The sequence below is a fragment of the Salmo salar genome, chromosome 25 (genome assembly GCF_965601325.2).
Source record: "Salmo salar chromosome 25, fSalSal1, whole genome shotgun sequence".
In the NCBI taxonomy this organism is placed as follows: domain Eukaryota; kingdom Metazoa; phylum Chordata; class Actinopteri; order Salmoniformes; family Salmonidae; genus Salmo; species Salmo salar.
The window spans coordinates 29711811-29730000 of record NC_138315.1 but is presented as its reverse complement, the minus strand read 5'-3'; the positions used below and the strand labels follow the sequence as shown (position 1 = coordinate 29730000).

General features: G+C 46.2%; 1 protein-coding gene across 1 annotated transcript in view; it reads left to right on the top strand.

Moving 5' to 3' along the window:
• The window catches only part of sh3rf3 (SH3 domain containing ring finger 3), a 72849-nt gene that overhangs the window by 40747 nt on the left and 13912 nt on the right, over window positions 1–18190 (top strand). Inside the window, exons 2-4 of the mRNA XM_045707732.2 lie at window positions 10859–11134; window positions 11855–11950; window positions 17121–17590. Of these exons, the coding sequence (XP_045563688.1) occupies window positions 10859–11134; window positions 11855–11950; window positions 17121–17590 (842 nt within the window). The remainder of the gene's footprint in view (window positions 1–10858; window positions 11135–11854; window positions 11951–17120; window positions 17591–18190) is intronic.

Here is an 18190-nt window from a genome sequence, read left to right as displayed (position 1 = left end):
TCAAGCAAAAAGTGTTCCTTAACTGTCTGGTAGTGGTTTGATTGGGCAGGGGAAAAATAAAAATGAGCTGTTATTGGCAGAGAGGTTTCCCAGCTCGCACATAACATTCTGAGAACCATATGTTTCTTAGTGCTTGGTGAGAGTGTGGTTCTCCTACGGTTATTTAGCATACAACCTTCCCACAACGTTCTGGGAATGGTGCAGGATAGATTCTTGGCTTTGGAACATTCTCAACACATTTAAGGAACATAAAATAACATTATTGATTACTTTAACATAACTTTTCCTAAAAGTTCAACCATGGTTGCATTTAATGACATTTTTGGTAATGTTCTAGGAATGTTCTCCAACTGGTTTGACATTGGGAATGTTCTCAAATAGTTCCGAAAATGTTAAGAAACAATATTCTTCTGTGGGAATGTCAGTACTTCAGCATAACGTTTCCTACAGGTTTCCTCATTGTTCTATTTAAAGTAATGGTCTCAGAACATTATGAGAACGTTAACAAACAACATTCTTTGGAGATTTCAGTACTTCAGCATAATCCTCTCTGCAGGTTTCCTCGTGGTTATATTTAAAGGCATGTTGTCAGAACATTATGAAAACGTTCCAAAAAAACATATACATCCCGTGTCAACTAAACTCTCACTTTACTCTATCTTGTTAATTGTGTTCAGGTGTGTTGGCCTAGCACATTCAGTCCCTTAGAAGTTGTGAGAGTGTATGTTTTTCTACCATCCAGAAGGCGAGGTCAGTACAGGTGCATCAAAGCTGGGACCGAGAGACTGAAAAACAGCTTCTATCTCAAGGCCATCAGATTGTTAAATAGCCATCACTAGCCGGTGTCCACCCAGTACCCTGCCCTGAACTTAGTCACTTTCACTAGCTGGCCACCACCCGGTTACTCAACCCTGCACCTTAGAGGCTGCTGCCGTATGTACATAGACATTGAACACTGGTCTCTTTAATAATGTTTACATACTGTTTTACCCACTTCATATGTTTTCTAGTCAAGGCCATTTTATGAAACTATTGCTGTACATATACTTTTCTATGATCCTACGTATTCTTCAGATATGCTACATATTCTATCCACGTATTCTTCAGATATACTACATATTCTATCCACGTATTCTTCAGATATACTACATATTCTATCCACGTATTCTTCAGATATACTACATATTCTATCCACGTATTCGTCAGATATACTATATATTCTATCCACGTATTCGTCAGATATACTACATATTCTATCCGCGTATTCTTCAGATATACTACATATTCTATCCGCGTATTCTTCAGATATACTACATATTCTATCCACGTATTCTTCAGATATACTACATATTCTATCCATGTATTCTTCAGATATACTACATATTCTATCCACATACCGTCCATAATGTCTAAGAAACATATGGTTCTCAGAACGTTCTATGCTGGCTGGGTTGGTCCTCATTGTTTTCTTGATAACCAATTAACCCCTTTGCCAAAGAGCACCTTCTATCTACTACTGTGTCCCTCCCTTCTTTTTTCCACAATATATTTCTATATTTCCTATGGAGAGAGACAGGAGATATAGCAGCCTGGGAGTGAGAATACAACAAGGCTTTCAGAAATGACTTCCTTCTCTCACTGTTAGACAGTCATTAGCTGAGTGATTATCAAAGAGGACCAGGTTTAATAGAGTTGATATGAACCCAGAACCCTGCAGCCTGTTACATCCTACCTGCCCGTCCACTCTAACACACTCTCGGTCTGTCTCTATGGCTGACTACTGACTCTGGGGCAGCACGGTGGGTCAGAGGGGATGGCTCGGAGGGACAGAACTGTGCTAATGAGGTTTCTATTGGAGAGGAGATTAGTCTCTCCTTAACACACGGTGTGTGTGTTGTTCTCTATTCCCAGATTCCATGACAGCGAGTGAATAATGGCTCTGTAGTGATCTCAGCCAGTGTCTCAGTGGCAGGTTTTCCCCTGAGCAGGAGAGCCAATGGGCTGAGTAGGGCTCTGGCCTGAGCCCAGCAGAGCCGGGAGAATGGAGGAACAATAGCTATGGAACAGTAGATACTCTCTGTAGATTTGTGTGTTGGTTCTCTGCCTCAGTTTCCTACTGGGGAGAGGGAGAGAGGATAGAGAGAAACTTTAATCAAGCTTTGCCTTTCACTAATCTCCCTTTATTTAAATCTCCTCCTCTCCTCCTTCTCCTTCCCCCATCCATCCCTTTATCCCACAGTTTAATAAGAGTTTAATACTCACACACTACTGAGCCATGTCCTTTGGTGTGATACTGTTGTTATGTTGACTCTCTATGGACACGCAGGAAGTTAAACCTTTTCCTAAAATATACTCCACAACTGTTTATTGTTTTGACCATGTGAGAGTAATCTGTTAGTAATTGGAGAAGGCTGAACACACACACGTACACACACACGTACACACACGTACACACACACTTACACACTTACGAAGCTAGGACACCGACGTCTGGAGGCTTGCCAGAGGGGGCTAACATTACACACACACACACACACACACACACACACACACACACACACACACACACACACACACACACACACACACACACACACACACACACACACACACACAAACATTCTTCCTCTCTCTAACATTACACTAACTACACAGTTGAGAGCCAGTAATTCAGATTAAAAACAAACAAAAAGTGTGTCCGTCTTTGGCTCTGAACTAGCTGTTACCATATGGTATGAGGAGGTAGGAAAGGGAGACAGGGAGAAAGAGATGGCCACAAAGCTAAGCTAAGAAGGAACATGTTATGAGATGGATAGAGAGGAGAGAGGCAGGGATGGAGGGATACAGGAGGGGAGGGAGAAAGAGGGATGACAAGGTGAAGACAAGTCTGAGATGGATCAACTGCTGTTCCAGGGAGGATCCCTGGTGTGTGTCTGTGTATGTGTGTGTGTGTCTGTGGGGGGGATGGAGCGTTTATCACAGGATATCTCAGTCAAAGCCTAGTTCAAGAGAGAGTAGACATATAAAGTTACTGGAGAAAGTTACTGGAGAAACTATCTAAAAAATGGTCTGAAAGAAACACACACACACTTTCCCCCCGTTAGTCGGTCTCAGTGATTCACTGCGTTATTGATCCACTTTCCATCTATTATTCATTACCAACCCCCCCCCCCCCCTTCACACACACCTGCACCGCTGGTCTCCCACCATAGACACTGGCTGCCTTGGCAACATGGACTACCATTCTGCAAGCTGGGAAAGAAAGGGAGAAACACAACACCACTTTACAACATCAATCACTTACTAACTGACACACAGACACACACCACACACACACAACACTGCACTTCATGGAATGTAGGCCTAGATTCCTTTGCCATGAGGTCACCTCAGAAAGTACAGACAGAAAGTACACACACACTCAGCTCAGGGAATGCTAATGAGGTCTAAATGCAGGAACAAACAGGGTATGTATGTCTTAATGTACATGTAAATATGCGCAACATAACCCAGCCAGGTACAATGATGACAATGAGCTCTGGGTGACAGTCAGAATCCCATTGTCCTAACAACTAGAGGAGAGGGGGGATCACAATAACACTGTAACATCACTATAATAACATCACTATAATACCATTACTATAATAACATTACTATAATAACATTACTATAATAACATCACTATAATAACATCACTATAATAACATTACTATAATAACATTACTATAATAACATCACTATAATAACATCACTATAATAACATCACTATAATAACATCACTATAATAACATCACTATAATAACATTACTATAATAACATCACTATAATAACATCACTATAATAACATCACTATAATAACATTACTATAATAACATTACTATAATAACATCACTATAATAACATTACCATAATAACATCACTATAATAACATCACTATAATAACATTACCATAATAACATCACTATAATAACATCACTATAATACCATTACTATAATAACATTACTATAATAACATTACTATAATAACATCACTATAATAACATCACTATAATAACATTACTATAATAACATCACTATAATAACATCACTATAATAACATTACTATAATAACATTACTATAATAACATTACTATAATAACATCACTATAATAACATTACTATAATAACATCACTATAATAACATCACTATAATAACATTACTATAATAACATCACTATAATAACATTACTATAATAACATTACTATAATACCATTACTATAATAACATTACTATAATAACATCACTATAATAACGTTACTATAATAACGTCACTATAATAACATCACTATAATAACATTACTATAATAACATCACTATAATAACATTACTATAATAACATCACTATAATACCATTACTATAATAACATTACCATAATAACATTACTATAATAACATCACTATAATAACGTCACTATAATAACATTACTATAATAACATCACTATAATAACATCACTATAATAACATTACTATAATAACATCACTATAATAACATTACTATAATAACGTTACTATAATAACATTACTATAATAACATCACTATAATAACATTACTATAATAACATTACTATAATACCATTACTATAATAACATTACCATAATAACATCACTATAATACCATTACTATAATAACATTACCATAATAACATCACTATAATAACATCACTATAATAACATTACTATAATAACATCAATATAATAACATCACTATAATAACATCACTATAATAACATTACTATAATAACATCACTATAATAACATCACTATAATAACATCACTATAATAACATCACTATAATAACATTACTATAATAACATCACTATAATAACATCACTATAATAACATCACTATAATAACATCACTATAATAACATCACTATAATAACATTACTATAACATGGCAGTGGTTGGTCGAGGGTGACACTACTTCCAAGATGGGCATGCAGGCAGGCACTCATTAGCTAGCAAGCTCACACCAGATACCATAACACCACTAGACAAAGTCTTAATCTGATGACTCCATACCCTCTGGCCACACATGGTTCCTGTTCCTTCTATTCTGATCAGATTTCTAACATGTGTTAACATATGGGAGGAGTAGAGAGAGGAGAGAGACTGGGGGGATGAGAGATGACTGTGAATTCACACTCTTCCTAATTGAAAGCAGAACTTCCTCCTCTGTGAGACGGTAGTGTGATGAACAGACAGGATGTATATTTAGCTGCTCTGGTTAATTTAACACTTTGTTACCACTGAGCATATCTTCTGTTAAGTAGCACCCAATATAATCTCCTCTGTTAGTTAGCAACCAATAACATCTCTTCTGTTAGCTATAGCAACCAATATACTATATTATGTTAGTTAGCAGCCAATAGAATCTCTACTGTTAGCTACTGTGTAGTAGCAAATTGAATATCTTCTGAGATCTGAACAGGCCTATAGTTTGTCTCTGGCCAGACATTCTTAGTCAGCTGCTGACAAACAACGGGACGAAACAACAGCCTATTCTAAGGCCCATTGTGTTAAATAATTGGATTTGATGTCCTGAAACATTGGTATGTGTATGTCTGAATGAAGTTCATGTGTTAGGGACAGACTCAGTGTTAGAGCAGCCATACGTGATCTCCTTCAGAAACAGCAGGGTTGATGAATGCTGCTCTCGGAACAGGAATATAGTTACAGATTTACTATGCTATTACTGGAGGTCTACACACACACACACACACACACACACACACACACACACACACACACACACACACACACACACACACACACACACACACACACACACACACACACACACACACACACACACACACACACACACTAATTCTCCAGTAGCTGTAGCAGAGAGGTAACGTAACGGCCCAATGCCCCTCCAAGGACAAAAATTCTTTATTACTGAGAAGAGAAGGAGAGGAGAGAGGGAGACAATCGAGAGGGAGGAAGAGAGAAAGAGGAGAGAGGGAGGGATAGAGGAAGAGAAGGGAGAGAGGAGAAGAAAACTGCTAGCCAACAGGCTTTAAACAGACAGACACTGGAGCAGATGGGATCTCACTGCTGCATAGGGGGACTAGGCTGCCCTGACACACACACATACACACACACATACACACACACATACACACACACCAGGCCGCTCTCTCTCTCCTGTGGTGCAGTAATTAGAGGTGTGTGTGCCCAGTGGGGATCAGTAATGGTGGGTTTCTCCTGAAAGCCCAGGAGGACAGGGAGAGGAGTGTGTGTGTGTGTGTGTGTGTGTGTGTGTGTGTGTGTGTGTGTGTGTGTGTGTGTGTGTGTGTGTGTGTGTGTGTGTGTGTGTGTGTGTGTGTGTGTGTGTGTTTGTGTGTGTGTGTGTGTGTGTGTGTGTGTTTCCGGGGGTGGGGGCTGGTGTCACAGTTTAGCTGTGTGGCTGACTGACTGGTTCAGTAGCAGTACTTTAGCTGTGTAGCTGACTGACTGGTTCAGTAGCAGTACTTTAGCTGTGTGGCTGACTGCTTGGTTCAGTAGCAGTACTTTAGCTGTGTAGCTGACTGACTGGTTCAGTAGCAGTACTTTAGCTGTGTAGCTGACTGACTGGTTCAGTAGCAGTACTTTAGCTGTGTAGCGGACTGACTGGTTCAGTAGCAGTACTTTAGCTGTGTAGCTGACTGACTGGTTCAGTAGCAGTACTTTAGCTGTGTAGCTGACTGACTGGTTCAGTAGCAGTACTTTTGCTGTGTAGCTGACTGACTGGTTCAGTAGCAGTACTTTTGCTGTGTGGCTGACTGACTGGTTCAGTAGCAGTACTTTAGCTGTGTAGCTGACTGACTGGTTCAGTAGCAGTACTTTTGCTGTGTGGCTGACTGACTGTTTCAGTAGCAGTACTTTAGCTGTGTAGCTGACTGACTGTTTCAGCAGCAGTACTTTAACTGTGTAGCTGACTGACTGGTTCAGTAGCAGTACTTTAGCTGTGTAGCGGACTGACTGGTTCAGTAGCAGTACTTTAGCTGTGTAGCTGACTGACTGGTTCAGTAGCAGTACTTTAGCTGTGTAGCGGACTGACTGGTTCAGTAGCAGTACTTTAGCTGTGTAGCTGACTGACTGGTTCAGTAGCAGTACTTTAGCTGTGTAGCGGACTGACTGGTTCAGTAGCAGTACTTTAGCTGTGTAGCTGACTGACTGGTTCAGTAGCAGTACTTTAGCTGTGTAGCTGACTGACTGTTTCAGTAGCAGTACTTTAGCTGTGTAGCTGACTGACTGTTTCAGCAGCAATACTTTAGCTGTGTAGCTGACTGACTGGTTCAGTAGCAGTACTTTAGCTGTGTAGCGGACTGACTGGTTCAGAGCGTACGCGGAGCTGACTGCTGGTCAGGCGTCGCTGTGAGCGGACTGACTGGTTCAGTAGCAGTACTTTAGCTGTGTAGCTGACTGACTGGTTCAGTAGCAGTACTTTAGCTGTGTAGCTGACTGACTGGTTCAGTAGCAGTACTTTTGCTGTGTGGCTGACTGACTGGTTCAGTAGCAGTACTTTAGCTGTGTAGCTGACTGACTGTTTCAGTAGCAGTACTTTAGCTGTGTAGTTGACTGCAGGTACTCAATAAAGAATTAATGAAGATTAATAGACTGAACTCTGGTTTTACTATACCATTACACACACACACACACACACACACACACACACACACACACACACACACACACACACACACACACACACACACACACACACACACACACACACACACACTGGCAGCAAGTAAGAAGTTTGTGCATGTTATCGTTATTCTACAACCTCACCCTTACCAGCTACAGTTTAAAGGACTTTTTAGTAAAATTTTAAGCACTAGTGTGTGAGAGAGGCCATAACAACATTCTGCTTAGAGGCAGGAATGTCCCAACACTTTGTATTAGTGTGTGTGTGTGTGTGTGTGTGTGTGTGTGTGTGTGTGTGTGTGTGTGTGTGTGTGTGTGTGTGTGTGTGTGTGTGTGTGTGTGTGTGTGTGTGTGTGTGTGTGTGAGAGAGCAGAGCTAATGTAATGATATAATGCAGGAGAATGTGTTGCACATTAGAGCTTCATGATGTGTGTGTAATGAGCCGTAGAATGGAAGAGTACTACCCTCCCTCTCTTCTCATCTGTCATTGCCTTTCTCTTTATCTCTCCCTCGCTCCCCCCTGTCTCCCCCTCTCTCTCCCTCTCTCCCTTTCTTCTGTCATCTGACTTTCTGTGTGGTGTTCATGTCAGTGGCAGGACGGGGGGGGGGGGGGGGGGAGAGAAGGAGAGAGAGTACACAGTACACAGAGATATAGGTGCATTTCCTGGCCTTGCATCAGCTCTGTGTGTTGTGTTCACGGCCTGGAGTGTCAGGCTGATGTCAGATCAGTTAGAGCCTCAGGCTGTGCCTGTCTGTCTGTCTGCTCTCAGGGCAGGGCTGGAGATACACGCTGACATGCCTTACATCGAGTTGACATCACATGACCACTGGAGACGAACAGCATGCCATGAACATACAGCAGGGTGACTTCCTGCTTACTTACATCAACAACAACAGAACCCAAATCTGCCAAGAGACTGACAGTATTGGTTCTTCCCAGTGTGGACAGGCAGATTTGGAATTGTGTTGTTGACATAGGCACTGAGTACAGGGTGTAACTTCCTTAAGCGTTTCTTGATCTAACCTGTCTCTCTCCCTCCTCTCCCGGCCCGGCCCTGTGGGAAGGTCTAATGTCTCTCTCCTCTCTCTCCTCCAGAGTGTCCCGGCCCGGCCCTGTGGGAAGGTCTAATGTCTCTCTCCTCTCTCTCCTCCAGAGTGTCCCGGCCCGGCCCTGTGGGAAGGTCTAATGTCTCTCTCCTCTCTCCCTCCAGAGTGTCCCGGCCCGGCCCTGTGGGAAGGTCTAATGTCTCTCTCCTCTCTCTCCTCCAGAGTGTCCCGGCCCGGCCCTGTGGGAAGGTCTAATGTCTCTCTCCTCTCTCCTCCAGAGTGTCCCGGCCCGGCCCTGTGGGAAGGTCTAATGTCTCTCTCCTCTCTCTCCTCCAGAGTGTCCCGGCCCGGCCCTGTGGGAAGGTCTAACGTCTCTCTCCCTCTCTCCTCCAGAGTGTCCCGGCCCTGTGGGAAGGTCTAACGTCTCTCTCCTCTCTCTCCTCCAGAGTGTCCCGGCCCGGCCCTGTGGGAAGGTCTAACGTCTCTCTCCTCTCTCTCCTCCAGAGTGTCCCGGCCCGGCCCTGTGGGAAGGTCTAATGTCTCTCTCCTCTCTCTCCTCCAGAGTGTCCCGGCCCGGCCCTGTGGGAAGGTCTAATGTCTCTCTCCTCTCTCTCCTCCAGAGTGTCCCGGCCCGGCCTGTGGGAAGGTCTAATGTCTCTCTCCACTCTCTCCTCCAGAGTGTCCCGGCCCGGCCCTGTGGGAAGGTCTAATGTCTCTCTCCCTCTCTCCTCCAGAGTGTCCCGGCCCGGCCCTGTGGGAAGGTCTAATGTCTCTCTCCACTCTCTCCTCCAGAGTGTCCCGGCCCGGCCCTGTGGGAAGGTCTAATGTCTCTCTCCTCTCTCTCCTCCAGAGTGTCCCGGCCCTGTGGGAAGGTCTAATGTCTCTCTCCTCTCTCTCCTCCAGAGTGTCCCGGCCCTGTGGGAAGGTCTAATGTCTCTCTCCTCTCTCTCCTCCAGAGTGTCCCGGCCCGGCCTGTGGGAAGGTCTAATGTCTCTCTCCTCTCTCTCCTCCAGAGTGTCCCGGCCCTGTGGGAAGGTCTAATGTCTCTCTCCTCTCTCTCCTCCAGAGTGTCCCGGCCCTGTGGGAAGGTCTAATGTCTCTCTCCTCTCTCTCCTCCAGAGTGTCCCGGCCCGGCCCTGTGGGAAGGTCTAATGTCTCTCTCCTCTCTCTCCTCCAGAGTGTCCCGGCCCTGCCCTGTGGGAAGGTCTAATGTCTCTCTCCTCTCTCTCCTCCAGAGTGTCCCGGCCCTGCCCTGTGGGAAGGTCTAATGTCTCTCTCCTCTCTCTCCTCCAGAGTGTCCCGGCCCTGTGGGAAGGTCTAACGTCTCTCTCCTCTCTCTCCTCCAGAGTGTCCCGGCCCGGCCCTGTGGGAAGGTCTAATGTCTCTCTCCTCTCTCTCCTCCAGAGTGTCCCGGCCCGGCCCTGTGGGAAGGTCTAATGTCTCTCTCCTCTCTCTCCTCCAGAGTGTCCCGGCCCGGCCCTGTGGGAAGGTCTAATGTCTCTCTCCTCTCTCCTCCAGAGTGTCCCCGGCCCTGTGGGAAGGTCTAATGTCTCTCTCCTCTCTCTCCTCCAGAGTGTCCTGGCGCCCTGTGGGAAGGTCTAATGTCTCTCTCCTCTCTCTCCTCCAGAGTGTCCCGGCCCTGTGGGAAGGTCTAATGTCTCTCTCCTCTCTCTCCTCCAGAGTGTCCCGGCCCGGCCCTGTGGGAAGGTCTAATGTCTCTCTCCTCTCTCTCCTCCAGAGTGTCCCGGCCCGGCCCTGTGGGAAGGTCTAATGTCTCTCTCCTCTCTCTCCTCCAGAGTGTCCCGGCCCGGCCCTGTGGGAAGGTCTAATGTCTCTCTCCTCTCTCTCCTCCAGAGTGTCCCGGCCCGGCCCTGTGGGAAGGTCTAATGTCTCTCTCCTCTCTCCTCCAGAGTGTCCCGGCCCGGCCCTGTGGGAAGGTCTAATGTCTCTCTCCTCTCTCTCCTCCAGAGTGTCCCGGCCCGGCCCTGTGGGAAGGTCTAATGTCTCTCTCCTCTCTCTCCTCCAGAGTGTCCCGGCCCTGTGGGAAGGTCTAATGTCTCTCTCCTCTCTCTCCTCCAGAGTGTCCCGGCCCGCCCTGTGGGAAGGTCTAACGTCTCTCTCCTCTCTCTCCTCCAGAGTGTCCCGGCCCTGCCCTGTGGGAAGGCTCTCTACTCCTATGAGGGGAAGGAACCCGGAGACCTGCAGTTCGCTAAAGGTGACATCATCATCCTGCGACGTAAAGTTGACGACAACTGGTACCATGGGGAGCTGAACGGTTGTCACGGTTTCCTTCCAGCTAGTTACATCGTGTTGTTACGGCCGCTGAGCCAAACTCCACCAACAGGGAAGGCCCTGTATGACTTTGAGGTCAAAGACAAAGACCAGGACAAAGACTGCCTGGCATTCTCGAAGGTACACACACATACACGCACGCTAAGTCGCTGTAATCCACTGTGTGTGCATCTATGATACCCCACTGAATGGTTTGTGTTTATCTACTCACTCTACCTTCTCCTCTGTCTGTCTTTCTACCTCTATCTGAATATAGTTATTCTCCTCGTGTGTGGGAGAGAGAGAGGAAGAGAGAGAGCAAAGACACTCTCTCTTTCTCTCTCTCCCCCCCTTTCCCCAGCACAGTGTTTGTGATAAACAGTGATTTGTATTCCCTCCGCTCCTCTCCTCTTTAAAGCTCATAATTTGTTCATGCTGTTACACACACTCATCTAGCTAAGGACACTGGAGAATGCAGCGTCTCTTGTTCTCTCTATCATTCTCTCTCTCGTGTGTGTGTGTGTGTGTGTGTGTGTGTGTGTGTGTGTGTGTGTGTGTGTGTGTGTGTGTGTGTGTGTGTGTGTGTGTGTGTGTGTGTGTGTGTGTGTGTGTGTGTGTGTGTGTGTGTGTGTGTGTGTGTGTGTGTTCCCCTCAGCAGCACCTGGTCTGGGTTCACACACTCTCTCAGGATGGATCTGGGGAAAGTGGGCCAAGTCAAAGGACAGAGAGACACAGACACACACAGAATCACAGCTGCAGTTCCCTAGCTAAATGTCTGAATGGAAGGATGGGCTGAAATTCATTAGAAATGAGAGAGAGAGAGAGAGAGAGAGATTAATCGAATTCCTGTCTGTTTAATAGGATGAGGTTCTGACAGTGATCAGACGAGTGGATGACAACTGGGCAGAGGGCATGCTGGGAGATAAGATCGGGATCTTCCCCATCCTCTACGTAGAGGTAACAACACACTCACTCACACACTCACTCACACACACACACACACACACACACACACACACACACACACACACACACACACACACACACACACACACACACACAGCACACACACACACACACATACACACACACACACAGGGGTCTTATTAGATAGAGATGCATCAATAATTAAGGGTCTTCCATCACTTTGACACGGCATGGAGTGTGTGTGTGTGGTTATCTCTGCACGAGGTGGTTTGGGGGGGGGCATAATTAGGGTGTCCCAGCTGGAGTGGAGCATTGAGGGAGGGAGGAGGGAGCTCTCTCTTCTCCTCTGCTATGCTATCCTCCTGTCTCCTCTCTTCTGGTGGTGTGGCTCTGCGCCATTAACCCTTCACACCCCTTTAATCACACTGCAGTTTGACTTAGGAGTGGGTGTGGGTGGAGAAGACACACTTGCCACAGTGTGTGTGTCTCGCTTGCCCTTTTCGCAGTGCAGATATCAGCTCATCAGCTGTAGTGTCAGACTCACCTAGAGGAGTACTTAATGCACCTCTCTCACACACACACACACACACACACGCACACACACACACACACACACACGCACACGCACACGCACACACACACACACACACACACACACACAAGCACACACACAGTGAGCATAGCGCTACTCAAATGAAATATGACCACAGCAGAGAGAAAAAAAGCACAGGGTGGAGGATGGGTCTGCCTCAGGGAAGAGTAAACGCAGACACACACACACACACACACACACACACACACACACACACACACACACACACACACACACACGTAAAGACAGTGATAAGGGACACATTCAGGTGTATTGTGTATACTGTGGGAAAGTATGCATGAGATGGCGAGGCAAAACATCATATTTGGATGAAGTTATTCACTGTCTGTCTGTGTGTAGCTGACCTTCAGAAAGAGTGTGTGTGTGTGTGTGTGTGCTATTGGTCCCCTGAGTGTGATGCCGTCAGTGCAGGATCAATCTATCAGGCTCATTTCCATATGGTCTGGCTCTGATTAGCATATCTATTAATATGGAAAACTGACATGTCACACACTGAGACAGATTCACTCCTACAGTCTATACACACACACACACACACACAGAGAGGGAAACAGCGCAGGTGATATTGATGTAAATGAATGTAGCAGTAGCCTCCCCTGAGTTCAACATGGTGAAAAATACGATGGGGCCGGAGGGGAGGGTTGCCGTCTTATCGGCTCTTCAAATTTGAACCAACCGTATAGCTATTTTGTTTGTTTTTTTCGCGTTGTTCGTAACTTGTTTTGTACATAATGTTGCTGCTACCGTCTCTTATGACCGAAAAGAGCTTCTGGACATCAGAACTGCGATTGCTCACCTTGAACTGGACGAAGAATTCTTCTTCAATGAGTCGGAAGGGAGGGATATACTTCTACAGACACCCAACCAGGCCCAGATCCCTGTGATTCACTGGAGAAGGAAACTGAGATTTCATGGAAAAAGATCAGGGTGCCTTGCGAGGATCAGATGATGAGTGGCTAATCTGCCCTTGCCTTCTGTCCTGCTAGCTAATGTTCAATTGCTGGAAAATAAATGGGACGTACTGAAAGTACCACAACAGCTGGTGCACGATATCTAAGGAAGTCTCAAAGTTTTTTGCTCGTCTGAGATAGTGTGGTCTACAGCTTATCATGAGATACTCTAGAGAGTTTTCATCTGTATTTTTTTAAGCTGTCTACATACCACCACAGACCGATGCTGGCACTAAAACCTCACTCAATGACCTGTATACCGCCATAAGCAAACAGGAAAACGCTCATCCAGAGACCACCTTTACTCCACACACAGAGACGCGGACAAAGTTCTCCCTCGCCCTCCATTTGGCAAATTTGACCAGAATTCTATCCTCCTCATTCCTGCTTACAAGCAAAAATGAAAGCAGGAAGCACCAGTGATGCTAAACTACAGGACTGCTTTGCTAGCACAGACTGGAATATGTTCTGGGATTCTTCCGATGGCATTGAGGAGTACACCCCATCAGTCACTGGCTTTATCAATAAGTACATCGAGGACATCATCCCCACAGTGACTGTATGTACATACCCCAACCAGAAGCCATGGATTACTGGCAACTTTCGCACCGAGCTAAAGGGTAGCGCTGCCACTTTCAAGGAGCTGGACTCGAACCCGGAAGCTTATAGGAAATCCCGCTTTGCACTCCGACGAACTATCAAACAGACAAAGTGTCAATACAGGACTAAGATCGAATCGTACTACACCAGCTCTGACGCTCGTTGGATGTGGCAGGGCTTGCAAACTAGTACAGACTACAAAGGGAAGCACAGCCGAGAGCTGCCCAGTAACACGAGCCTACCAGATGTGCTAAATAACTTCTATGCTCGCTTTGAGGCAAATAACACTGAAACATGCATGAGAGCATCAGCTGTTCCAGACGACTATGTGATCACGCTCTCCGCATCAGATGTGAGTAAGACCTTCAAACAGGTAAACATTTAGGCCACAGGGCCAGACGGATTACCAGAACGTGTACTCCGAGCTTGCGCTGACCAACTGGCAAGTGTCTTCACTGACATTTTCAACCTCTCCCTGAGTGAGTCTGTAATACCAACATGTTTCAAGCAGACCACCATAGTCCCTGTGCCCAAGAACACTAAGGTGACCTGCCTAAATGACTACCGACCCGTAGAACTCATGTCTGCAGCCATGAAATGCTTTGAAAGGCTGGTCATGGCTCACATCAACACCATTATCCCAGAAACCCTAGACCCACTCCAATTTGCATACCGCACCAACAGATCCACAGATGATGCAATCTCTATTGCACTCCACACTGCCCTTTCACACCTGGACAAAAGGATCACCTATGTGAGAATGCTATTCATTGACTACAGCTCAGCCTTCAACACCATAGTGCCCACAACGCTCATCACTAAGCTAAGGACCCTGGGACTAACCACCTCCCTCTGCAACTAGATCCTGGACTTCCTGCCGGGCCGCCCAAAGGTGGTAAGGGTAGGTAACAACACATCCGTCACGCTGATCCTCAACACGGGGTCCCCTCAGGGGTAGGTGTTCAGTCCCCTCCTGTACTCCCTGTTCACTCATGACTGCACTGCCAGGCACGACTCCAACACCATCATTAAGTTTGCTGACGACACAACAATGGTAGGCCTGATCACCGACAACGATGAGACAGCCTATAGGGAGGAGGTCAGAGCCCTGACCGTGTTGTTTAAGGACAACAACCTCTCCCTCAACGTGATCAAGATGAAGGAGTTGATTTGTGGACTACAGGAAAAGGAGGACCGAGCACGGACCCATTCATCGACGGGGCTGCAGTGGAGCAGGTTGAGAGCTTCAAGTTCCTTGGCGTCCACATCACCAACAAACTAACATGGTCCAAGCACACCAAGACAGTCGTGAAGAGGGCACAACATAACCTATTCCCCCTCAGGAGACTGAAAAGATTTGGCATGGGTCCTCAGATCCTCAAAAGGTTTTACTGCTGCACCATTGAGAGCATCCTGACGGGTTGCATCACTGCCTGGTATGGCAACTGCTCAGCCTCCGACCGCATGGCACCACAGAGCGTAGTGCGTACGGCCCAGTACATCACCGGGGTCAAGCTTCCCACCATCCAGGACCTCTATACCAGGCGGTGTCAGAGGAAGGCCCTAAAGATTGTCAAAGACTCCAGCCACCCTAGTCATAGATTGTTCTCCCTGCTACTGCATGGCAAGCGGTACCGGAGCCATAAGACTCCTGAACAGCTAATCAAATGGCTACCCAGAATATTTTCATTGCCCCACCCCCACGCTGTTGCTACTCTCTGTTATTATCTATGCATAGCCACTTTAATAACTCTACCTACATGTACATAATTACCTCAATTACCTAGACACTGGTGCCCCCGCACAGTGACACATTGACTCTGTACCAGTACCCCTGTATATAGCCCCGCTATTGTTATATACTGCTGCTCTTTAATTATTTGTCATTCCTATCTCTTTCTTTTTTTTTTAGGTATATTCTTAAAACTGCATTGTTGGTTAAGGGCTTGTGAGTAAGCATTTACTGTAAGGTCTACTACACCTGTTCGGCGCATGTGTCAAATACAATTTGATTTGATAATGGCATGATGTCACATTGACATTGACCTTTGTGGTGCGTGTGTGTATATTTGTGGGTGTTTGTGTGTGTGTTTTTGGTTTTACTATCCTTGTGGGTACCAGAAGTCCTCACAAGGATAGTAAAACAAGGAACATTTGGACAAGAGGGGACATTTAACCGGTCCCCACAAGAAAAAAGGCTATTTTAGGGTTAGGTTTAGGGTTACAATTAGGTTTATTGTTACAATTAGGGCTAGGAGTTAGGGTTAGATTTAGGGTCAGGGCTTTAGGGTTAAGGTTAGAGTTAGGTGTTAGTGAAAATTGGATTGAATGGGATTAAGTTGTTTGATCCCCACAAGGATAGTAAAACAAACATGTCTTTGTGTGTGTGTGTGTGTGTGTGTGTGTGTGTGTGTGTGTGTGTGTGTGTGTGTGTGTGTGTGTGTGTGTGTGTGTGTGTGTGTGTGTGAACTGAGAGGACCTGTGAGACTGAGCATCCGTCTGTGAGGTAGAGTGAGTAGTATTGTTGCTGGGCAGATTCAGTGTGTATATTATCTGACTAGCAGGAACAGACTACAAGATCTACTATCATCCTCTCAGATATGAGCTGCATTACAAACATTGTTCTCTCCTCCTACTCTTTCACTGAGTACATAGATACTCCTAAGGGTGCGGCGTGTGGTTGTGTGTGTGTGTCTTTGTGTGTGTGTCTCTGCACGTGCGTGTGTGTGTGATCCTTTGCGGCTGGTTTGAAGTTCTGCCAACAAGAGAAGGCGGGCCGGGCCGGGTCGAGATCCTCTCCTCCTCTCTCATCTCTCCTCTCTTCTCCTCTCCTCCTCTCTCCTTTCTTCTCCTCTCCTCCTCTCTCCTCTCTTCTCCTCTCCTCCTCTCTCCTTTCTTTTCCTCTCCTCCTCTCTTCTCCTCTCCTCCTCTCTCCTTTCTTCTCCTCTCCTCCTCTCTCCTCCTCTCTCCTCTCCTCCTCTCTCCTCTCTTCTCCTCTCCTCCTCTCTCCTCTCTTCTCCTCTCCTCCTCACTCTAGCTAAATGAAACAGCCAAACAGTTGATGGAGATTGACAAGCCGACACCCAATCCCGTCCCTGGCCCCAGCTCTGACCCGCCCCCCGGCCTCCCATTGGGTCCCTGCTCCTCTGGCCCCTCCCCTAACCCATCCTCTCCAGGAAGCAGCAATGGCGCCCTCCAGAGGCGAGGGGAGGAGAGGAGAGGAGGAGAGGAGAGGAGAGGAGGAGAGGGGAAGAAGAATGCAAAGAAGCGCCACTCGTTCACAGCTCTGAGTGTGACCCAGCGGACAGCACAGCTCAACAACAGACACAGTATGGAGATCTCCCACCCTGTACTCATCAGCTCCTCTGACCCCAGGGCTGCTGCACGGATACAGGACTCTCCCTCTGGTCCCTCTCCCTCCTCAGTAGGGGTTCTGGTTCCTCCCAGAGTGGCTTCAGTCACCTCAGAACTGCTGGCTCAAGCCAAGGTCCAACTACCACTCAACATGTAAGTACACACTCAAGAAACGTACAGTTTACTCATCACACAGGCATGGTTCACTACCTGGTAAATCTATAGGTAAATGAGTTGCCTGACAATGTTTGCTGTTTTCTCTGAGCTGCTGTCCTATCTATATGGTGATACAGAAACTGAGATGAATATAGAGATGCTGTCGCACCTAATTACATATTTCCCTGGGTGCAGGCAACACACACACACACACACACAGTATCCAGAGCAGGTTGTCCCGCTGATGAGGTCACACAATTCCATCTCCGACCTGGCAACCAGCCCTGTTGCTATGGGGAAAACGTCCCCCAGTTACCATAGTAACCCAGAGGCAGTGCATGGAGACCTTGTTTACTCTTCCTTCCTATTATTCTTCAGACATATATTCAGACATATACATTCATATATCAGACATATATTCAGCCATACAGTACCCTCCAACAGTATTTGGACAGTGAAGTCAACATTTTTCTTTGAGTTCTTTCCTCCAGCCATTTGGATTTGAGTTCATGAGACAATTGTACGGAACCTCGTTTTATGGGGGAGTATTTTATTACATAATTGTTTGACCATTTGAAAAGAATACCAGTCATTTTT